The 25,081-nt window shown below is 43.3% G+C and overlaps 1 protein-coding gene across 5 annotated transcripts in view; it reads left to right on the top strand.

Moving 5' to 3' along the window:
* The window catches only part of LOC130355325 (keratin, type II cytoskeletal 7-like), a 40,956-nt gene extending 17,039 nt beyond the window's left edge, over positions 1 to 23,917 (top strand). For 2 of the 5 annotated variants that reach the window (XM_056555347.1, XM_056555349.1), the window contains 9 exons: positions 2,801 to 3,220; positions 3,486 to 3,703; positions 5,529 to 5,589; positions 12,219 to 12,314; positions 12,508 to 12,672; positions 14,798 to 14,923; positions 15,027 to 15,247; positions 15,522 to 15,556; positions 23,090 to 23,917. In XM_056555347.1, the coding sequence (XP_056411322.1) occupies positions 2,801 to 3,220; positions 3,486 to 3,703; positions 5,529 to 5,589; positions 12,219 to 12,314; positions 12,508 to 12,672; positions 14,798 to 14,923; positions 15,027 to 15,247; positions 15,522 to 15,556; positions 23,090 to 23,259 (1,512 nt within the window). In that variant the 3' untranslated portion in view covers positions 23,260 to 23,917. Of the gene's footprint in view, positions 1 to 2,717; positions 3,221 to 3,485; positions 3,704 to 5,528; positions 5,590 to 12,218; positions 12,315 to 12,507; positions 12,673 to 14,797; positions 14,924 to 15,026; positions 15,248 to 15,521; positions 15,557 to 23,089 lie in introns of those variants that run through there. The other 3 variants (XM_056555351.1, XM_056555350.1, XM_056555348.1) reach the window with 2 other exon arrangements.
* Positions 23,918 to 25,081: the final 1,164 nt, after the last annotated feature.

Raw genomic sequence — 25,081 nt, forward strand, 5'->3', positions numbered from 1 at the left:
TTTTATTATAGATAGGTTCCGCATAAACTTTTTTATCCCTATGTATGCCTCGAACTTTAGAAGGTACTCGTCGGAGCACACATAAGGCCTTTTTGTAGTAATTTGGTTTCATTTTTCTCCAAAGTATAGGTACTAAGATTGTACATTTTTTGGGAGGATTCTTTCTCCATAACTGTAGTCCTTATTTTAGTTCTTATTGATGTATCCCTCTTTTTTTTTGCGAGTTTCCCTTCTCTCTTACCTCTCTTTTGAAAAAATCTAAGTTTTGAGTCTTTTTGACAGATGTTTGTGTCTGTTCGGCATGGGTTGATGGTTGTGTTTTATTCCTACTCATTTTATTTTGAGGTCCTTTCATTTTTGGATCCCTTTTATTGATACTGTAAGTACCCGTATTTGTATTTACCCCAGTGTTATTTTTGATTTTAGGACTAACTACTAGTTCAGGTTCAGACCTCCCTATTAGTTCCGGTTCAAGCTGTGAACTCTGTTCTAAGGGTGCATATATATTCATAATGGATACCTGTATCTGTTCTGACTGTGCAAAGGTATTTTGTTGTACTGGGATTGAATCTCCAGAGGCACCTTGTATCCAGACACCCTCTCCCTCATGGTTGGAGAGGGTGTCCAGTAATGATGCAGTTAGTGTCGGACAAATAGAAAATACTCTACTGTCATGTTCAGAGTTAGTATCCGGAACACTTACTTCTCCAATTTCATCAATAGTATGGAGAGCTAATTCTCCATTAGATTGAATGATATCACTAAGGAATTGTGAGTCATCTGGTACAGAATCACGCATAAATTTGTTACGTTTCTTTTTAATAATTTCCATTTTTTCAATGATAAATAACACCGCCTGTTTGGAGAAGTCATGCATCATAGCATTCCAATCATCTAAAGTTCTTGGGTCTACCAAATCACCCAACAATTTTTTTGTGGTTTGTAGCCCCTTTGGAATAACATTCCAATTAAGGTATTTCTCCTAAGTAGCTATTTCCCAAAGAACTCTCATTTCCGAAATCAAAAGGCGTTCCAATCGTTTTAGTTGACTAATAGCTAAATTAAGATTTTCACTTGGGTTCTCCTCTGTTATAACTCGTGTGTTTTTAGTGAACTGGAAAAAGTTTTGTATGTTATTAATTCATTCCCTGCGATCTTCCCATAAATCCATTCTGCAGCCACATGTTATGCAGAGATAAATAGAGAATATAAATTATAACGTCTTTAAATTTTGTGGAAATTTCAATCAGAGCCCCATTGAAGCTAATGTTACTCTGAAATTGAGTGAAATCTGTGTTTTGAAAGCACAGAAATTCAGCTTGAATTCCACTGGTATTCTGCTCAAATTCTGCAAAACTGCCCAAAATCCGCTGTCTGCTTTTCTGTGCAGAATTTGAGCAAAAAAGCAGAAATGTGAATATAGCCTAGAAGACAGTGGAGGAAGATAAACAGTTTCCTGTTTCTTTCATTTCTGCTCACAGAGCACCTTGCAAACTCAGTATCAGTAACCCCTTCTCCCTAAACATGTGATTCATTGAAGTGCACTGTGTCATTAGCTCAGCACAGTGCCAGCCTGTATAGTCCGGTCCTTGCAAAAATTTTCTACATGCATTATTACCTGAATGTGTTCACATCGGATAGCTATTGTGGCACTTGATCAGTAACAACAGAAAAAATCCATTAGGCCTCACTGTTCTCAATAAATGCAATGGAGACCACTAAACTATGTTTATATTTATATAAATTATATTTAGTGAATATCATCAAGATTTGTATAAAAAATAAAAAATTCTTTATTTGCATATGTTGGAGTTGCATCTTCATATCACATTTTCTTCAGGAGTAGACCATTACTTAATGTATGCTCGCTCATAGGGCATGTGCATGTGGCTGTGTCATGGTACTTAGATAATGAACCATTGCAGTTGTTTGCCCTGGAATGGAAATTTTTGTATCTCTTTTGTTTTTTAGATCCATTTTGGTTTTGGCTTATAAATCCTGATGTAAAATTTAAAAACAAAATAATGCTGTGTGGAAGAGGCTTAAAGGGGTACTCCGCTGCGCCAGCGTTTGGAACATTTTGTTCAGTCATGTCACGCCCCCTCAATGCAAGTCTAAGGGAGGGGGCATGGTGGTCACCACGCCCCTCCCATAGACTTGAATTGAGGGGGTGTGGCGTGACATAGCTGGTGTGTGGCCATGACATCACGACCCCCCTGGCGCCTGCACCCTGCTTTCTAAACGAACACCGGGTATTGCAGAGAGATCACAGGGGTCCCAGCTGCAGGACCCCTGCGATCAGACATCTTATCCCCTATCCTTTGGATAGAGAATAAGATGTCTAGGGGCGGAGTACCCCTTTAAGACTGATGTTTGTAGACACATTTCTAAAAACTCTAAAACAGAAGGCAATGCTCTTAAAAAACATGACTGGTATGAAGAATCCATTTGGTGCATTTACTAGAGCATTGTGAGCAACATTCAAACAGGTAAAGCCACAATATATGTAATTGTCCATTCCCAGCATTTTTAGAGACTCTCAGTTATGTACATTTACAGCAGCAATAATGCAGAAGCCTTCAAGCAAAACAACATACTTGGTTTATATTAAGTTTAGCAGGTTGACAACAACATATTTCTCTAAGGCAAAGGCCTTAATGTAAACTGATCTGTTCGTAAAAGTGACCAAGCCCAGATTCTTCTCAAGATATAAGCAAAAGAGAAGTAAATGCAATGCACTTGTTCACTAGGTAAACTTGTCTACATTTATTCCTCTCTGTTCTGCTCTGTTCTACTGAAGTCAACAATGAGTCGGAGTCAACGTGTTCAAAGCTCATATGGAGCATCTTCCAAAGGGTTTAGCTCATCCTCTGTAGGAGGCAGCAGCAGGATCAGCATCAGCTCATCTGCTCAACGTGGTGGCGCAAATCTTCGTTCTGCACCTGTTGGAAGCTTTGGTAGCAGAAGTCTTCTTAACGTGGGGGCTAGCAGCAATAAGATATCTGGGCCGGGGTTTGGATTTGGTAGCTTGGGAGCCAGCAGAGGATTCAGTGGTTCTGCAGCTGCCTTACCATCTGCAGGCATTGTAAACGTGACTGTCAATCAGAACCTCCTATCTCCACTTGCCTTAAATATTGACCCCAACATTTCAGTAGTCAAGAAAGAAGAAAGAGAACAGATTAAGACCCTGAATAACAAGTTTGCGTCTTTCATAGACAAGGTACAATCTTTAACATATAACATTTTATTTTATAATGCCATTGAATATTATGCTATCAGATTCCCCAGTAGATTTCTATTATCATACTAATGCTTTGTTATACTTGCTAAAAAAAACATTGAATATCATTATGGATCTCTGTGTCTGTGCATCATGTGTATATGTTGCTATGGTCGTGATCTACTGTTATATAATTTGTAATGCATCACATTTAACTTACTGTGAATAATCTGTATATGTACTGCATCTTGTTCTCTTTCCATAGGTTCGATTCCTTGAGCAGCAGAATAAGGTTCTTGAGACCAAATGGAGCCTGCTACAGCAACAAGCAGGTCAAACAAGTTCAAAAAGTAACATTGAGCCCCTCTTTAATGCTTACATTAACTCATTGACAAGCAAGCTGGATAGCATACTGAGTGACAAGGGTAAACTTGAGGCAGAAGTACGTAATGAAGAGGATCGGGTTGAGGATTTTAAATTGAAGTAAGTTCATAAGACAAGTACCAGGGTTTAGCTCGTAGTACACGTCCTTTAGACTGAAGAATTATCATTTATGTTCAATATATGACATGAATAGGAGAAAGTAATTCATATTTTCCTATCTCCCATATTACTTGTTATCACTGGTATTTTCTTGTCCTAAAAAAGGAGACTTGAAAATGGATCTGTAAGCAGGACCTGTCCATAGTACTTTCCAGTGCCAAGATATAAGCCTTTTTATTGATATGTAATGGAGACTCAAGTGCCCAGAGGGCATTCTCCGTCAGGGTCAGACAGCCCATCCCACCTTAATGACCTCCTCTTGGCCCACTGTCAGTTAAAGACAGGGTAGGCGTATAAAAGACACAGAGGGTGGGTACACCCCCTGGGCTTTTGAGCCTCCTTCACATATTATCAAAAATGCTTATGTCTCAGTGCTAGAAAGGACTATGGAGATAAAAAAAAAGGTCATGGCTGAGAATCATAACATAAACTTATTATGCTTCTATATGCTTATGCTATACCTAAATATTTTTTATGGGGCAAAAAAACTTTTTTTTATATGCTTCTCTGAGCATTCAAAATATAAAAGACTGCACACTTTTGTCGCTGTCACTTTCCAAACCTCCAGTTCCTGCTGCGGTCAGTGTTTTCCTCCTTCTTATGTGTTATGTGGGCAGGAGCTGCCTGCTCAGACCAGGGATTAGCTGAGGAGTCATGGAAATCATCAGACGGAGGAAGAAGAAGACTGCAGTGGGTCTTGAAAAAACCCTTTAAAAAGTAGACTTTGATATATCATAAAAGTTAAATTGGGTTCTGGTAATGGAAACTCTGCTGATCACATATTTAACACTTATTTATTTCGATGGAAAGTGCACCACTTATTACGGTCATCGCTGTTGGACTCCTGCCAATCAGGCTTCTACAAAATGTCCGATAAAATGTTGTAAGATTTTATTAGCATAACCCATTCTGCTTTCTGCTGTCCCATGTGAATTTAAAAGGGAAATACTAGGGTTTAACGCATTCACAACTCCCCTTTTTGTTTTTTTATTAGAGTTTAGTTCAGGGTTAAAACATAATATGGTTCTATTTTATACAATATCTACAATTGACATTGAAATATACAAACACAAAAAAAAAAAACATTTATGGGATTCCAAATAGTGACTTTATTCATACAATGAGTAAAATCACTTAAAAATATATATAAACATATACCCTGAGAAACCATGGACATAGTGAGTTAGCCAGTATAACACTGGAACAGAAGTAAGGGCTCACATAACATAGTTAAATAGTAATAACTTTATATCAGCAGTGCAAGTGCACATAACAAGTAATAGAAGCACATTACATAGTAGAATAAATATAAAGACCAAGATAAATTACCAAGTGGACAAGGAGGTATTGAAGCGTGGGCCCTTACCACCCAACGTTTCGCCAAAGACTGGCTTCTTCCGGGGTGGTTCCCGGTCATTGAAATATTTATTTGGGTGTTCCGATTCCTGGTCTAATGTCAATATGAGCAAGTGCCTGCTCAAAGGTAGGTCACTACTGCAGCATACATTTCCTTTTTTTCTTTTTTTTATATAACCATACAACTGTACAAGCACTTCAATAGTACTACTTTGCCCACTAGTTTTTTTCTCAAATATTATTTTCATAGTTAGAAATTGTGGAGAAGTGGATTTCCTGGGGTATTAGGAACTATTTTAGGATTCACTGCATGGTGTAGGACATGCATAATTATGATTATAACTATTGATTGCGTTGTGATTTATTTTTAAAATGATCATGACAAATTATTACAATTATTTTCTACTAGGTATACTGATGAAATTAACCGTAGAACTGCAGCTGAGAATGATTTTGTGCTGCTCAAAAAGGTAAGAATGCAGTGCAAAGCCAACCTAAAATGATAATGAACATTCAAGACACATGCTTTACTGTATGTCATTTATTTTTATACAGAGGATACATTTGATGAGGTGGTGATAGTGTGGTGTGCAACCTCCTTTCTTTTTATCCTATATTGAGCCAGAACTTTGTAACTATAGCATTAATCCAGAAAAAATATTTTCTGAAAGGAATTAAGAGTACTTGCTATCTGTATATACCACAAGTGCTTTTGCTGAATAATTATGACTTAAAGTGTACCTGTCATTCTCAGTGAGGACAAGCAGAGCTCTGTACACTGAGGACAAGCAGGGCTCTGTACACTGAGGACAAAAGGGGATCTGTACAGTGAGGACAAGCAGGGCACTGTACACTGAGAACAAGTAGGGCTCTGTACACTGATAACAAGCAGGGCTCTGTACACTGAGAACAAGCAGGGCTCTGTGAGGACAAGCAGGGCTCTGTACACTGAGGACAAGCAGGGCTCTGTACACTGCAGACAAGCAGAGCTCTGTACAGTAAGGACAAGCAGGGCTTTGTGCCCTGAGGACAAGCAGGGCTCTGTACACTGAAGACAAGCAGGGTTCTGTACACTGAGGACAAGCAGGGCTCTGTACACTGAGAACAAGCAGGGCTCTGTACACTGATAACAAGCAGGGCTCTGTACACTGAGAACAAGCAGGGTTATGTGCACTGAGGACAAGCAGGGCTCTGTACAGTAAGGACAAGCAGGGCTCTGTGCCCTGAGGAAAAGCAGGGCTCTGTACACTGAGGACAAGCAGGGCTCTGTACACTGAGGACAAGCAGGGCTCTGTACACTGAGGACAAGCAGGGCTCTGTACAATGATAACAAGCAGGGCTCTGTACACTGAGAACAAGCAGGGCTATGTGCACTGAGGACAAGCAGGGCTCTATACAGTAAGGACAAGCAGGGTTCTGTACACTGAGGACAAGCGGGGCTCTGTACAATGATAACAAGCAGGGCTCTGTATACTGAGGACAAGCAGGGTTCTGTACACTGAGGACAAACGGGGCTCTGCACACTGCGGACAAGCAGGTCTCTGTACACTGAGGACAAGCAGGGATCTGTACACTGAGGACAAGCAGGGCTCTGTATACTAAGGACAAGAAGGGCTCTGTACAGTGAGGACAAGCAGGGCTCTGTACACTGAGAACAAGCAGGGCTATGTGCTCTGAGGACAAGCAGGGTTCTGTACGGTAAGGGCAAGCAGGGCTCTGTGCCCTGAGGAAAAGCAGGGCTCTGTACACTGAGGACAAGCGGGGATCTGTACACTGAGATCAAGCAGGGCTCCTACACTGAGGACACGCGGGGATCTGTACACTGAGATCAAGCAGGGCTCCTACACTGAGGACAAGCAGGGCTCTGTACACTGAGAACAAGCAGGGCTCTGTACACTGAGGACAAGCAGGGCTTTGTATACTGAGGACAAGCAGGGCTCTGTACAGTGAGGACAAGCAGGGCTCTGTACACTGAGAACAAGCAGGGCTATGTGCACTGAGGACAAGCAGGGCTATGTGCACTGAGGACAAGCAGGGCTCTGAACAGTAAGGAAAAGCAGGGCTCTGTGCCCTGAGGACAAACAGGGTTCTCTACAATGAGGACAAGCAGGGTTCTGTACACTGAGGACAAGCAGGGCTCTGTACACTGAGGACAAGCAGGGCTCTGTACACTGAGGACAAGCAGGGCTCTGTACACTGAGGACAAGCAGGGATCTGTACACTGAGGACAAGCAGGGCTCTGTATACTGAGGACAAGCAGGGCTCTGTACACTGAGGACAAGCAGGGCTCTGTACACTGAGGACAAGCAGGGCTCTGTACACTGAGGACAAGCGGGGCTCTGTACACTGAGGACAAAGCAGGGCTCTGTACACTGAGGACAAAGCAGGGCTCCATACACTGAGGACAAGCAGGGCTCTGTACAGTGAGAACAAACAGGGCTCTGTACAGTGAGGACAAGCAGGGCTCTGTGCACTGGAGACAAGCCGGGCTCTGTACATTGAGGACAAACAGGGCTCGATACACTGTGGACAAGCAGGGCTCTGTACACTGAGGACAAGCAGAGCTCTGTGCAATGAGGACAAGCAGGGCTCTGTACACTGAGGACAAGCAGGGCTCTGTACACTGCAGACAAGCAGAGCTCTGTACAGTAAGGACAAGCAGGGCTATGTGCCCTGAGGACAAGCAGGGCTCTGTACACTGAAGACAAGCAGGGTTCTGTACACTGAGGACAAGCAGGGCTCTGTACACTGAGAACAAGCAGGGCTCTGTACACTGATAACAAGCAGGGTTATGTGCACTGAGGACAAGCAGGGCTCTGTACAGTAAGCACAAGCAGGGCTCTGTGCCCTGAGGAAAAGCAGGGCTCTGTATACTGAGGACAAGCAGGGCTCTGTACACTGAGGACAAGCAGGGCTCTGTACACTGAGAACAAGCAGGGCTCTGTACAATGATAACAAGCAGGGCTCTGTACACTGAGAACAAGCAGGGCTATGTGCACTGAGGACAAGCAGGGCTCTATACAGTAAGGACAAGCAGGGTTCTGTACACTGAGGACAAGCGGGGCTCTGTACAATGATAACAAGCAGGGCTCTGTATACTGAGGACAAGCAGGGTTCTGTACACTGAGGACAAACGGGGCTCTGCACACTGCGGACAAGCAGGTCTCTGTACACTGAGGACAAGCAGGGATCTGTACACTGAGGACAAGCAGGGCTATGTATACTAAGGACAAGAAGGGCTCTGTACAGTGAGGACAAGCAGGGCTCTGTACACTGAGAACAAGCAGGGCTATGTGCTCTGAGGACAAGCAGGGCTCTGTACGGTAAGGACAAGCAGGGCTCTGTGCCCTGAGGAAAAGCAGGGCTCTGTACACTGAGATCAAGCAGGGCTCCTACACTGAGATCAAGCAGGGCTCCTACACTGAGGACACGCGGGGATCTGTACACTGAGATCAAGCAGGGCTCCTACACTGAGGACAAGCAGGGCTCTGTACACTGAGAACAAGCAGGGCTCTGTACACTGAGGACAAGCAGGGCTCTGTATACTGAGGACAAGCAGGGCTCTGTACAGTGAGGACAAGCAGGGCTCTGTACACTGAGAACAAGCAGGGCTATGTGCACTGAGGACAAGCAGGGCTATGTGCACTGAGGACAAGCAGGGCTCTGAACAGTAAGGAAAAGCAGGGCTCTGTGCCCTGAGGACAAACAGGGTTCTCTACAATGAGGACAAGCAGGGTTCTGTACACTGAGGACAAGCAGGGCTCTGTACACTGAGGACAAGCAGGGCTCTGTACACTGAGGACAAGCAGGGCTCTGTATACTGAGGACAAGCAGGGCTCTGTACACTGAGGACAAGCAGGGCTCTGTACACTGAGGACAAGCAGGGCTCTGTACACTGAGGACAAGCGGGGCTCTGTACACTGAGGACAAAGCAGGGCTCTGTACACTGAGGACAAAGCAGGGCTCCATACACTGAGGACAAGCAGGGCTCTGTACAGTGAGGACAAACAGGGCTCTGTACAGTGAGGACAAGCAGGGCTCTGTGCACTGGAGACAAGCCGGGCTCTGTACATTGAGGACAAACAGGGCTCGATACACTGTGGACAAGCAGGGCTCTGTACACTGAGGACAAGCAGAGCTCTGTGCAATGAGGACAAGCAGGGCTCTGTACACTGAGGACAAGCAGGGCTCTGTACACTGAGGACAAGCAGGGCTCTGTACAGTAAGGACAAGCAGGGCTATGTGCCCTGAGGACAAGCAGGGCTCTGTACACTGAAGACAAGCAGGGTTCTGTACACTGAGGACAAGCAGGGCTCTGTACACTGAGAACAAGCAGGGCTCTGTACACTGAGAACAAGCAGGGCTCTGTACACTGATAACAAGCAGGGTTATGTGCACTGAGGACAAGCAGGGCTCTGTACAGTAAGGACAAGCAGGGCTCTGTGCCCTGAGGAAAAGCAGGGCTCTGTACACTGAGGACAAGCAGGGCTCTGTACACTGAGGACAAGCAGGGCTCTGTACACTGAGAACAAGCAGGGCTCTGTACAATGATAACAAGCAGGGCTCTGTACACTGAGAACAAGCAGGGCTATGTGCACTGAGGACAAGCAGGGCTCTATACAGTAAGGACAAGCAGGGTTCTGTACACTGAGGACAAGCGGGGCTCTGTACAATGATAACAAGCAGGGCTCTGTATACTGAGGACAAGCAGGGTTCTGTACACTGAGGACAAACGGGGCTCTGCACACTGCGGACAAGCAGGTCTCTGTACACTGAGGACAAGCAGGGATCTGTACACTGAGGACAAGCAGGGCTCTGTATACTAAGGACAAGAAGGGCTCTGTACAGTGAGGACAAGCAGCGCTCTGTACACTGAGAACAAGCAGGGCTATGTGCTCTGAGGACAAGCAGGGCTCTGTACGGTAAGGACAAGCAGGGCTCTGTGCCCTGAGGAAAAGCAGGGCTCTGTACACTGAGGACAAGCGGGGATCTGTACACTGAGATCAAGCAGGGCTCCTACACTGAGGACACGCGGGGATCTGTACACTGAGATCAAGCAGGGCTCCTACACTGAGGACAAGCAGGGCTCTGTACACTGAGAACAAGCAGGGCTCTGTACACTGAGGACAAGCAGGGCTCTGTATACTGAGGACAAGCAGGGCTCTGTACAGTGAGGACAAGCAGGGCTCTGTACACTGAGAACAAGCAGGGCTATGTGCACTGAGGACAAGCAGGGCTATGTGCACTGAGGACAAGCAGGGCTCTGAACAGTAAGGAAAAGCAGGGCTCTGTGCCCTGAGGACAAACAGGGTTCTCTACAATGAGGACAAGCAGGGTTCTGTACACTGAGGACAAGCAGGGCTCTGTACACTGAGGACAAGCAGGGCTCTGTACACTGAGGACAAGCAGGGCTCTGTACACTGAGGACAAGCAGGGATCTGTACAGTGAGGACAAACAGGGCTCTGTACAGTGAGGACAAGCATGACTCTGTGCACTGGAGACAAGCCGGGCTCTGTACATTGAGGACAAACAGGGCTCGATACACTGTGGACAAGCAGGGCTCTGTACACTGAGGACAAGCAGAGCTCTGTGCAATGAGGACAAGCAGGGCTCTGTACACTGAGGACAAGCAGGGCTCTGTACACTGAGGACAAGCAGGGCTCTGTACACTGATGGCAAGCAGGAATCTGTACACTGAGGACAAGCAGGGCTCTGTATACTGTGGACAAGCATGGCTCTGTACACTGAGAACAAAGAGGGCTCTGTGCACTGAGGACAAGCAGGGCTCTGTACACTGAGGACAAGCAGGGCTCTGTACACTGAGGACAAGCAGGGCTCTGTACACTGAGGACAAGCAGGGCTCTGTACACTGAAGACAAGCAGGGTTCTGTACACTAAGGACAAGCAGGGTTCTGTACACTGAGGACAACCAGGACTCTGTGCACTGAGGACAAGCAGGGCTCTGTACACTGAGGACAAGCAGGGCTCTGTACACTGATGGCAAGCAGGAATCTGTACACTGAGGACAAGAGGGCTCTGTATACTGTGGACAAGCAGGGCTCTGTACACTGAGAACAAGGAGGGCTATGTGCACTGAGGACAAGCAGGGCTATGTACACTGAGGACAAGCAGGGCTCTGTACACTGAGGACAAGCAGGGCTCTGTACACTGAGGACAAGCAGGGTTCTGTACACGAAGGACAAGCAGGACTCTGTGCACTGAGGACAAGCAGGGCTCTGTGACATGCTCACAGCTCATACAGCAGGATTGTTGACAATCCAGGAGCCTGCAGAGCCCAGCTTGTCCCACCCTCACTTCATGTATTTGGACTTCTCACAGAGACACACAGACAATAGCTGCAGAGACAGATACACACTTTTATTAGATATCATAAAAAATAATATGTAATAATATGTAATAATAATAAATTTAGTGATAAAAATTGATTAAAATCTTAGTAAGGCTGTGCTGTCTAACATATCATATATAATGGCATAAACCATGCCCACGCCCTATACATATATTGAGTTATTGTACAGAGCCTGCAGAACTGATATACTGATGAAGAACATACGACTGCCCCCCCCCCCCCAACATGTTTTGCTGTACCACAGTATCTTCATGTGGGTTATGGTAAGGCATGGCATTGACCAAATGGCCGATGGGAGTATTTATACCCCCACCAGGCCAGCTGTTGGTTCCTCACCTACAGGGTCATATTACAGCCCCAGGAGGTACCTCTAAAATTTGTGTATCCTTAATATTATCAGTATATTTTAGTTACATGTATATGTAATATATGAACATTTAACATTACAATGAATTAATTAGCATTATGCCAACATCATTTTTTTTACATACATTTTAGAGAAGATCATTTTTTGGAAGGCCACAACCAAAATAAGATACAATGAGAATGATTAACTGTAAAATTACAAAACATAAAAAAAAAAAAAAATATATGTATATATATATATATATATATATATATATATATATATATATATAGATATATAGATATATCTTTTATGTAAAACAACTTTGTGATATATTTTATGTTGATATTTCACATAATGGTTCTTTCTTCTTAATTCCTAGGACGTTGATGAAGCCTATCTGATCAAAGTAGGCCTGGAAACTAAAATTAATGGACTAAATGATGAGATCACCTTCCTGAGAGCTTTGTATGAACAGGTAACTGAGTCATAGGTAAAAAAAAAGGTCTAAAATAAAACAAAGAAAGAAATGAAACAGAAAAAATCATTAGCCACATTCACACTTTGGATAATGAAGAGAATAAGACATTTAAGATGAAATCTAGCCATAAAATGAAATTCTTGAATCATGCTTGTTTTCTTAATTTTTATCTCCATTCTTTAATTTTCAGGAGCTTGGGGAAATAGGGCAACAATCGTCCGACACCTCTGTTATTTTATCCATGGATAACAATAGGTCACTGAACCTGGATGACCTTATCGCTGAAGTGAAGGCTCAATATGAGGAACAGGCCAATAGGAGCAGAGCTGAAGCGGAAGAGGCCTACAAGAATAAGGTTGGAAAATGTCTTCACATTACACTACTGAAATAGTGACTATAGGGACTATATTTTTGGTATATTGTTCTATATTTGATATTGTGGAATGTGTTCAGGTGCAGGAACAGTGTTCTGTTTTGCACAAGGAAACTACGGCCTTATCTTTCTGCTATTTAGTCTTTATATGCAAAGGATTTTTTATAATACAACTAGAGATAAGTGAGTCTTCTAAAATTAATTTTGGAATGATTTGTTTCTATCAGCCATTGGATTTCATTGGGACTGAAGAGCTGATTTAGATTTCTACAGTAAAATACTGGGCTGTACAGATTGGTTGGTCCCACAAATGTACTGAGTGTAGGCAGCACGGTATACACCATTGCTGCTTACCTCTGGCTGAACTAAGACATTCCCGGGGGCTGGATGTAGAGGGTAAATGGGTACTACGGTGGAAAATATATATATATATTTTTTTATCAACTGGTGCCAGAAAGTTAAACAGATTTGTAAATTACTTCTACAAAAAAATCTAAATCCTTCCAATACTTATCAGCTGTTGTATGAGCCACAGGGAGTTCTTTTCATTTTGAATTTCCTTTCTGCCTAACCACAGTGCTCTCTACTGACACCTCTGTCCATGTCAGGAACTGTCTGGAGCAGGAGAGGTTTTCTATGGGGATTTTCTCCTACTCTGGACAGTTCCTGACACAGACAGAGGTGTCAGCAAAGAGTACAGTGGTCAGACAGAAAAGAACAACTCAACTTCCTCTGTAGTATGCAGCAGCTGATAAGTACTGGGAGGATTCATATTTTTTAATAAAAGTAATTTACAAATCTGTTTAACTTTCTCTTTGAAAAATAAGTAAATAAATAGTTTTCCACCGGAGTAATTGCCTCCCCACGCAATGTACAGTAACAGAGAGGCACTCCTATTCCTGTTCACTCACTGAGCTTTAAAACACTTCACATCCACAGGTCTGTACATGGAGAATTCAGCATTACCACTGACCTCCAAGTGGCCCAATATATACAGTGTATAGGAGCAGAGACTCCAGAGACTCACTATATGAAACAAATTCCGAAAAATTAAGATTCAATTGAATTTTTTTATATATTTATTGCTAAACCCATTGTCAACTGGATAATAGAGGACTGCCCCTGACTATGCTACATGTTATGTCAGTTATGACCCTGGGTATGCGTATAGCCACCTGTGAAACAAAACTTGGGGTGATTGCTAGTGTTGAGCGGCATAGGCCATATTCGAATTCGCAAATATTCGCGAATATATGGAAGAATATTCGTCATATATTCGCCAATATTCGCATATTCTTTATATTCTCGTTTTATTTTCGCATGTGCGAACATTCGCGTATGCGAAAATTAACATATGTGAATATTAGCATAAACAAAATTAGCATACGTGTAATTTTCGCATATGCGAATTTTCGCGCGCCAGTCTCACACAGTAGTATTACAGCCTTCTTTACTCCACACAAGCTGGAAGCAGAGAGGGGTGATCACTGTGATGTGTACTGTGAAAAAAAAAAAATTGAATATTCGTAATTACGAATATATAGCGCTATATTCGCGAAATTCGCGAATTCGCGAATATGCGATATTCGCGAATAATATTCGAATTGCGAATATTCGTGAGCAACACTAGTGATTGCATGGCCATCAACATCAGTATTGAATTAAAGGAGTTATCCAAGAATAGAAAAACACAGGTAAATCCTTTATAAAACTTTTCCCTATCTGTCTCCAGGGTGTGTGTGGTTCTGCAGCTCAATTCCATTGAAGTGAATGGAGCCAAGTTGTAATACCACACCCAACCTGGGGACAGACATGGAGCGGTTTTGGAAAGAAATTACCTGTGTGTTTCTATTCCTGGATAACTCCTTTAATGTTCCTTAAAACCCTTCGAACAGTGATGGGACAAGGAAAAGTTAGCAGGCTCCTTCATCTCAGACTCTAAAAAAAAAACTCTTTAATATATATATATATATATATATATATATATATATATATATATATATATATATATATATTATATATATATAAGGGTATTGCAAAAAACTAAATGTGCATACATTTTTCTTTACCTTACTTAACTTTTTGTTGGTTTATTGTTTTTCAATAGTTTCAGCAGTTGCAAAATGCAGCTGGCCAGCACGGAGATGAGCTGAAGAACACGAAGAATGAGATTTCACAGCTTAGCAGAGCAATACAGAGAATCAGAGCTGAAATTGAAAGTGTAAAGCAACAGGTAATATTTCCTTTTTTGTTTTATTGCCGCCTTACTATTATCTTACCTTGACCATACACTATATTTACATGTAAAAAATTGGACTTCGATGGTACTTTTCTAGGTTGCCAAGATTAAATTATCCATATCCGATGCTGAGGGGCGAGGAGAAAGTGCAGTCAGTGATGCCAGGAATAAACTGGCTGAACTGGAGGCGGCACTGCAAAGAGCCAAACAAGATTTAGCCCGTCAACTCAAAGAGTACCAGGAATTGTTGAATGTCAAGCTGTCTTTGGATATTGAGATCGCCACCTACAGGAAACTGCTAGAGGGAGAGGAGAGCAGGTAAGTAACATTGCAGTAATAATATATGTGCTTGACAGTGACTTTATTTAAAAGCCCCTAAGCCTTGTAAAACTACAATTCCCAGCATGCCCAGACAGTCTTTGGCTGTCCAGGCATCCTAAGAGTTGTAGTTTTGCAACAGCAGGAGGCGCCCTGGTTAGGAAACACTGGACTAAATCAAAGCTAGGAAGGAAGAAAAAACTAATTATGATTCCAAGATGATGATAATTTCCAATACTAGAAAATGAATATATTTTCTTTTTTTTTTTTACAGGCTATCAGGAGAAATTACTAATCAAGTCAATGTCTGTAAGTATTATAGACTAATGCGGTTCTAAACAATTTTCATGCTATTTGTGTCAGAAATAATTAAGATTTCATCTGTCTTTTAACCCCTTAAGGACAAAGCCCATTTTCACCTTAAGGACCAGAGCATTTTTTGCACATCTGACCACAGTCACTTTAAGCATTAATAACTCTGGGATGCTTTTACTTATGAATTTGATTCCGAGATAGTTTTTTCATGACATATTCTACTTTAACATAGTGGAAAATTGCATCATTTCTTGGAGAAAAAAATTTGATAAAATTTTTAAAAATTTTGCATTTTTTTTTACTTTGAAACTCCCTGCTTATAAGGAAAATGGACATCCCAAATAAATTATATATTGATTCACATATACAATATGTCTACTTTATGTCTGCATCATAAAGTTGACATGTTTTTACTTTTGGAAGACATCAGAGGGCTTTAAAGTTTAGCAGCAATTTTCCAATTTTTCACAACATTTTCAAAATTGGAATTTTTCAGGGACCAGTTCAGTTTTGAAGTAGATTTGAAGGCCCTTCATATTAGAAATACCCCATAAATCACCCCATTATAAAAACTGCAACCCTCTAAGCATACAAAATGACATTCAGAAAAGTTTTTTAGCCCTTTAGGTGTTTCACAGGAATAGCAGCAAAGTGAAGGAGAAAATTCAAAATCTCAATTTTTTTACACTCTCATGTTCTTGTAGACCCAGTTTTTGAATTTTTACAAGGGGTAAAAGGAGAAAATGCCCCCAAAATGTGTAACCCAATTTCTCTTGAGTATGGAAATACCTCATATGTGAACGTAAAGTGCTCTGTGGGTGCACTAGAGGGCTCAGAAGCAAAGGAGAGACAATGGGATTTTGGAGAGGGAATTTTGCTGAAATGGTTTTTGGGGGGCATGTCACATTTAGGAAACCCCTATGGTGCCTTAACAGCAAAAAATACCCCACATAGCATACTATCCTGGAAACTACACGCCTCATGGCACATAACAGGGGTACAGTGACCTTAACACTCCACAGGTGTTTGACGACTTTTCGTTAAAGTCGGATGTGTAAATATTTTTTTTCCCCTAAAATGCAGTGTTTTTTCCCAAATTTGCCATTTTTTCGAGACGTAATAGGAGAAAATGCCCCCCAAAGTTTGTAACCCCATTTCTTCTGAGTATTAAAATACCCCATATGTGGACGTCAAGTGCTCTGCTGGCGCACTACAATGCTCAGAAGAGAAGGAGCCACATTTGGCTTTTTGAAAGCAAATTTTGCTGAAATGGTTTTTGGGGTCATGCCGCATTTAGGAAGCCCCTATGGTGCCAGAACAACAACAAAAAAAAAAAGCACATGACATACTATTTTGGAAACTACACCTCTCAAGGCACGTAACAAGGGGTACAGTGAGCCTTGACACACCACAGGTGTTTGATGACTTTTCCTTAAAATCGGATTTGTAAATTACATTTTTTTTTCACTAAAATTGAGTTTTTTCCCCCTAAATTTACCTTTTTCAAGAGGTTATAGGAGAAAAAGCCCCCCAAAATTTGGAACCCCATTTCTTCTGAGCATGGAAATATCCCATGTGTGGATGTAAAGTGCTCTGGTGAACTATAATGCTCAGAAGAGAAGGAGCGCCATTGGGCTTTTGGAGAGAGAACTTGTTTGGAATGGAAGTCGGGGGCCATGAGCATTTACAAAGCCCCCATGGTGCCAGAACAGTGGACCAAATTTCAGAAACTACACCCCTCACGGAATGTAATAACGGGTTCAGTGAGCATTTACACCCCACTGGCGTTTGATAGACCTTTAAAACAGGGGGCTGTGCAAATGAAAAATGTAATTTTTTATTTTCATTGACCACTGTTCAAAAAATCTGTTAGACACCAGTGGGGTGTAAATATTTACTCCTCCCCTTATTACATACTGTGAGGGGTGTAGTTTCCAAAATGGGGTCACATATGGGGGGGGGGTCCACTGTTCTGGCACCACGGGGGCTTTGTAAACGCACATGGCCATCAATTCCAGACACATTGGACCTCATTTACTAAGAGTGTCAGGTTTTTGCTAGTGGGAAAAGTTGTGTCAGACTTGCAGGATTCCTCTCTATTTACTATAGGGAAAAGTCGGGAACATTTTCTGACCAGCTTTTTCTAGGTGGATATTTCCAGCCATTTATCCACAGGATTTTCTGTGAATTCAATAGTAAATCGGTCGGGTTGTGAAACGACGCCCCTTTTTGGGCCGGCCACACCCCCTTAGTGACATACCACGCCCCCTTTTCGGCTTTTCACAATGCAATTTTTAATTTTAAGATCCAACTTTAATGAAAAATTGTTAAACACCTGTGGGGTGTTAAGGCTCACTATACCCCTTGTTACGCTCCGTGAGGGGTGTAGTTTCCAAAATGGGGTCACATGTGCGTAGTTTTATTTTTTTGCGTTTGTCAGAACCACTGTAACGATCAGCCACCAGTGTGCAAATCACCTCAAATGTAAATGGCGCTCTCACTCCTGAGCTTTGTTGTGCGCCTGCAGAGCATTTAACATCCACATATTTCCGTACTCAGGAGAAATTGCGTTACAAATTTTGGGGGTCTTTTTTTCCTTTTACCTCTTGTGAAAATGAAAAGCATGGGGCAACACCAGCATGTTAGCAGGGATGTGGAAATCCTATCGCCCGACGCCCGGGACAAGTAGTTCTGGGAGCCGGGCAGTTGATTTTTTTTTATAGATTTAGCCCTGTATCGAGCAAGCAGGGACAGACCGACTTCCCCCTTATTTTTCTTTAATGCCGGTGTGAAGCGCAGGAGCGGATGCAAGTCTGCACCTCACATCGGCGCTCAGGGTGTATGTAGGGGGCGGCGGCCCCCAGCTGACCGCAGAGCCCGAGGTCGCACGTTTGCGTTACATAATTAAGCCACGCCCCATCATCTCCCCTCCCGGAGGATGGAAAGCGCAGCTCAGAAGACACAGCAGGGGGAGAGAAAGGACGTAGACAGCTCGGTACACAGCTCGGTACACAGCTCTTCCCCTCCCCCGCACACAGCTCTATCCCTCCGCCTCCCCCTGCTCTGTCTCCACAGGACCTAATCCACCACGGGGAGGTTGCAAGTTTGCATGGGGAAAACACAGAGCAGGGGGAGGAGGGGAGAGAGGACGTCCGGTGTGAGGTGAGATTTTCAAACCCATGCAACCTTGCACAGGCGGTGTGACTACAGCTCTGATGTCCACTCATGGCCAGCTCAGGTGAGGAGGCCGAGAATGCAGGCGGCGGCAGGAAGGGTGGTTGTATATGTATGGTGTGAGTATATGTGTGATGTGTGTATGTATGTAATGTGTGATGTGGGATGGGCAGTGGCGGGTGTATGTATGATGTGTGCATATGTATGGTGTATATGTATGGTGTGAGTGTATGTGTGATGTGTGTATGATGACTGTCTATGTGTGATGTGTGTATGATGTCTGGATGTGTGTATGTAATGTATGATGGGGGCAGCAGTGGGTGCATGTATGATGTGTGCATATGTATGGTGTATACGTATGGTGTGAGTATATATGTGTATGATGTATGTGTGATGTGTGCATGCAATGTATGATGTGGGGGGGGGCAGTGGCGGGGGGGGGGGTGTATGTATGATATGGGGGTAGTAGCTGGTGCATGTATGATGTGTATGCATGAATGTTTTGTATAGGAGCGGACTGTCACGTCAGTCATTAGGGCAGTGCCAAGGGCCCCTGTCTCGGGGGGGGGGGGGGGGGCACGCGCACCAAATTGCACCCCCAGAATCCCACCCTTCAAAACTACAACTTACAGCATATTGCACCATAACCTGAGCTGTAGAACTATAAAGTGCAACATGCTGGGAGTTGTAGTTTTGGTTCGGGTCAGCTGCAGAGCTATAGGCTGCATCAGGGCATGCTGGGAGTTGTAGTTACTAACTGCATTTCCCAGTATTCCTTGACACATCCTATGGCTCTACAGCTGACACGGACCGAAACTACAACTCCCAGCATGTTACACAATAACCTTAACTGTCCTACTATACAGTGCAACATGCTGCAACACCCACACAACCATAGGCTGTATCAGGGCATGCTGGGAGTTGTAGTTATCTAGTAACTAAATGCAACTTCCAGAATTTTCTGACACAAAATGCACCACATAAACTGGAGAAGCAGAACACCCCCCCCCCCCCCACCACCACCAGTAACACATATGTCCCTATTAAGACTGAAAAATAATGATTAAAATATTTTAAAAAGTATGTATATATGTGAATAAGCCCCTTTCCTAATAAAAGTTTCCAATTTTCTTTAAATAAAAAAAATGTACAAACATAAACATATGTGGTATCGCTGCATGTGGAAATGTCCAGACTATTAAAATATAATGTTAATTAAACCGTACAGTGAACGGTGTAAATGTAAAAAATAGTCCAGAATTGCTCATTTTTGGTCACTTCGAATGTGAAATTTTTGCCTTGGGTGTAAAAGGAGCTACAGCTCTCCCGCCGCTAATAGCCCGGCATGCTGCGATCGCCATGGCCGCTATTAAACCATTAGATCACCGCTGTCAAAATTGACAGCAGTGTCTAAAGGAATCTTATATTCATCCCTGGTGGTCTAGTGGGGTGGATTATACTATTTTGGTTGAAATTATTTTATCTACCAGGACAAGTGGATTTTCTTGAGGGACAAGTAGATTGTGTTCCGCTTTAGTCCCTTGGACAAGTAGTTTTTTTTTTTATTTCCACACCCCTGTGTTAGTGTAAAAAAAAAAAAAAAATTCTTACAATAATATGCTGGAGTAGACCCCACATTTACCTTTTCATAAGGAGTAAAAGAAGAAAAAGCCCCCCAAAAATTTGTATGACAATTTCTCTCGAGTACGGAAATACCCCATATGTGATCTTAAACTGTTACCTTGAAATAGGACAGGGCTCCAAAGTGAGAAAGTGCCATGCGCATTTGAGGCCTAAATTTGGGATTTGCATAGGGATAGACCCGGATGCAAGAATCACACTTGCCTCCGATACCAAAATTACCCTACGGCAGTGTTTCCCAAACAGGGTGCCTCCAGCTGTTGCAAAACTTCCCACATGCGTGGACAGTCAATGGCTGTCCGGCAATACTGGGAGTTGTTGTATTGCAACAGCTGAAGGCTCTGTTTTGGAAACAGTGCCGTACCAGACGTTTTTCATTTTTATTGGGGGGGTGGGGGAGCGGTGATTGTGTAGGGGTATGTGTATATGTAGTGTTTTACTTTTTATTTTATATAGGTGTAGTGTAGTGTTTTTAGGGTACAATCACACTGTAAAAATGATAGGTCGTCAAAATTTTAAACATACTAATTTGCTTAAAAAGTTTGCGATTCTTTTTAAGCGCAAAAATAATAGAGAGGTATGTAATCATGGGTGTCATTTTTAATCCTATTGACCCACAAAATAAAGACCACATGTCATTTTTACTGTAAACTGTACGGCGTGAAAACGAAACCTTCCAAAATTTGCAAAATTGCAGTTTTCTTTTTAATTTCCCCACACAAATAGTATTTTTTGGGTTGCGCCATACATTTTAAGGTAAAATGAGTGATGTCATTGTGCAGGACAACTGGTCGCGCAAAAAACAAGCCCTCCTACTGGTCTGTGGATAAAAATATAAAAGAGTTCCAATTTTTGAAGATGAGGAGGAAAAAACAAAAATGCAAAAATAAAATTGGCCTGGTCCTGGAGATCGCTCTGCACGTAATGACGGGCAATACAGGGGCCGGACCATCGTTACGTCACGGCTCTGCCCCTCGTGACGTCACGGCCCACCCCTTTCAATACAAATCTATGGGAGGGAGCGTGGCGATCGTCACGCCCCCTGCCATAGACTTGCATTAAGGGGACGGAGGGGCGGAGCCATGACGTCACGCTGCTCTGTCCCCTGTATAGCCCGTCATTAAGCACAGAGCGAATTCGGGGCTCCCCAGCAGCCGGACCACGACGATCTGACATCTTATCCCCTATCCTTTGGATAGGGGATAAGATGTCTAGGGGCGTAGTACCCCTTTAAGGTCAAAATGGGCTTGGTCCTTAAGGGGTTAAACACAGGACAAGAAAAACAAGGAAGGAAGGAAAGAGAAAATATCACCAAACATATTACCATCATACTGTTACTGATCAAATCCTGTATACTACAGAGCTTAAAGGGTTACTCCCCTACCTTACTTCTTATTCCCTATACACAGGATATATATCATAATGTCCCGCAATCGCAATGCCTGTTTTATACTGGCCGTGGTTTTGGCAGCATAAAACTGATTACAGGTCTCCTTTAACTGTAGGTAACTATATTATAACATACTAAATTAAAAGACAATAAGCAACATGAATTGCAAAAAAAAAGAGAAACAAAGTGCCCCTTCCCTAACACAGAAGTAACAGCAGATCTTCACTCTAAAGCCCCCTCCCCTGTTATAACAGGTTTTCCCCCTATAACAGGTCTCCCCTCTTCTGCCCTCCCCCCCTTATAACAAGTCTCCCCTCTCCAGCCCCCCTTCTTATAACAGGTCTCCCCTCTCCAGCCCCCCTCCCTTTATAACAGGTCTCCCCTCTCCAGCCCCCCTTATAACAGGTCTCCCCTCTCCAGCCCCCCTCTCTCTATAACAGGTCTCCCCTCTCCAGCCCCCCCTTATAACAGGTCTCCCCTCTCCAGCCCTCCCCCTTATAACAGGTCCCCCCTCTCCAGCCCTCCCCCCCTTATAACAGATCTCCCCTCTCCAGCCCCCCCCCCCCCACACACACTCACACAGCAGGACTCCCAGCCCCGCTCCTCACATAGTAGTAAGATCAGGTTCTCCTCTCACCCAGTAGCAGATCTTCCCCTGAGCAGCTTCTGTTCCTGTCTGCCGTCAGCAGGAGGAGCCAGAACGAGTGAGGAGAAGGCAGACAGTAGAGGCAGCAGTGAACATCCTATCTGTACAGTATGTAGTACAGACTCCGTAGCCTCTGGACCTCCAGTCACTGTGTCAGCTGTCAGTTTCAGGACCTGTGTGTAATGCTGCAGCTGCGGTGCACACAGGTCCTGAGTTCTCAGGCTGACACATTGACTGATCTCTATGTGTGTCGGGACTCGTAGCCTCCAGCCACTGCCAATGTTCTGGACCTGGCTGCTGCAGGGGGGTGCAGCGGGCCGGGCCCCCTTGGGAGCTCAGGCCCCTTACTGGAGTACTGGCTGTACCCCCTGACTACGGCCCTGGGTGGCAGAGGGACATTCCTCCCACTGTATAACCACCTTTATACCACTGCCAGGACTGGAGATGACTCCAAACAATGGGGGTCAAACTGTCACTTACCTCCAAGCTCTACAGAGATAGCTTCTGTGCCCAGGTGATCATAAAGATGTCCAGGATTTAATGGGAACTACATCCTGTGTAATGCATACATGTACTTCATTCTTGTGAAGTGGTGAGGATTTTTTATGTTACAGTAACATCAAAGATATATAGGTCAAATACAAAATCCAATAAAATCTCCTACTTTTTCCTACAGCTGTTGTGAACTCTGCATCTAGTGGTGGCTTCTCCTCTGGCTATGGAGACAATATTTTATCTGGATATGGAGGCAATATTTCAAGTACATCTGCAGAACCAGTGAAGAAACGTGCAGCAGTGAAGATTATATCAAGGACTGAAAGCCAGAGATCCTACCAAGCATCTTAAAGTATTGAGAATTTGACACATTGGCCTTACGAATGAGTGATTCATGTGCAGCATCTACTCTGTAACCATTCTAATCCTGGTACAAGGGAAATTGGATCTGGTTGTATTCTATGAAAGGGGAACAAAACAGGTTAAATTGTCTATACAAATATAACAAATAAATATCATATGTGCAACTGAAAGGCTATAGTACAATCATATGCAATGCTTGCCATGATTTCTAAGAAATAGTAACAAATGCTTTAGAGCACTGCCCCAAAGTGTACTAGAAACAAAACATGTGAACAATATGTAAATAAAGAAAATGCCAATCATTAGAACATTTCCAGTTTATTGGAGCCTACTTGCTTTTTGTAGAATTATTTCTTTTAGGGAATGTTCACACACACACACATGTTTACATTGAATTAAAGACTAAAAAGACTTCAGTGGGGTCTGCTATGGATTTTCCACTGTGGAAAATTTTTATTGCGGAAAACCCGGCGCACCTCACTCTTCCAGCTGGAAACTCAATGTAAACCCACTCGTGTGAGCGTACCCTAAAGTTGGTTTTTGGGGGGTTGTGTTTTTTTTTGTCTTGTAGTTGAAAAAATTGTCAAAATGATCTCAGTACAAATGTCAATGAAATATGATCAAATGTTTTTTCTTTTATGCAAAAATGAAAATGAAGCATGACTGTGAAATAAAAGTGTATCTGTTTTTCTGTAAATAGTGGCCAAAGACAATGGGGGAGATTTATCAAAACCTGTGCATGGGAAAAGTTGACCAGTTGCCCATAGCAACCAATCAGATTTCTTCTTTCATTTTTAGGTCTCTCAAAAATGAGGGAAGAAAACCCTCTGTGGTGCAGGTGGGGACCTGCACCACACTATGTGATTGCAGGGTGCCGATGCTAGCTATTGCATCCAGAAGCCTCAAAACAGCATCCGATCTCCTGGCTATGGAAACTAATCCATAGGTAATTTATGTGGCATGACTAACTTTTGTACAAGCAGAAAATGAAAAAAGTTTGAAAAATTAATATTTTTCGGATTTTTCACAAAAAGTTTTAAGCTTTTTATCAAAAACGCAAAATTTAAAAAATTGGGCTCCGGTGTTCAAGGGATACTCCGCCCCTAGACATTTTATCCCCTATCCAAAGGATAGGGGATAAGATGTCTGATCGCGGGGGTCCTGCCGCTGGGGACTCCCAGGATCTCGGCTGCAGCAACCCTCTGTCATTACTGCACAGAACAAACTCTCTCTGTGCATAATGACGGGCACTACAGGGGCCGGAGCATCATGACATCACGGCTCTGCCCCCTCATGACGTCACGGCCCCTGTATCACCCCTCGTGACGTCACGGCTCCGGACCCTTTTTGCTCTGTGCAGAAATGATAGCGGAGATCCCGGGGGTCCCCAACAGCGGGACCCCCGCGATCAGACATCTTATTTCCTATCCTTTGGATAGGGGATAAGATGTCTAGGAGTGGATTACCCCTTTAAGTCAAAATTTGGCAGTGACAGCAAGGGGTTAAAGAGGACCTGTGACCAACTTAAAATATTGTTTTTAATATAACTGAATAGCTTAGGGTATGTTCACATGAGCGGATCCCCAGGGCATATTACGCTACGCTGAAGGACTGCTGTATGCTGCCTTTACAGGTGCCTGGTCTGGGCCTGCCGGAGTATTGCTGCTCCGAGCTGGCGCATGTAAAGGCAGGGGTCCTTCAGCGACCGATCTGCAGCGTGAAAATATGCTGTGGATCCGCTCATCTGAATGTACCCTTAAGGTGGATTTACATACAGTATTTCGGTAAGTACTTAAATGAGAATTTTTTG

The sequence above is a fragment of the Hyla sarda genome, chromosome 2 (assembly GCF_029499605.1).
Source record: "Hyla sarda isolate aHylSar1 chromosome 2, aHylSar1.hap1, whole genome shotgun sequence".
Classification (NCBI taxonomy): Eukaryota; Metazoa; Chordata; class Amphibia; order Anura; family Hylidae; genus Hyla; species Hyla sarda.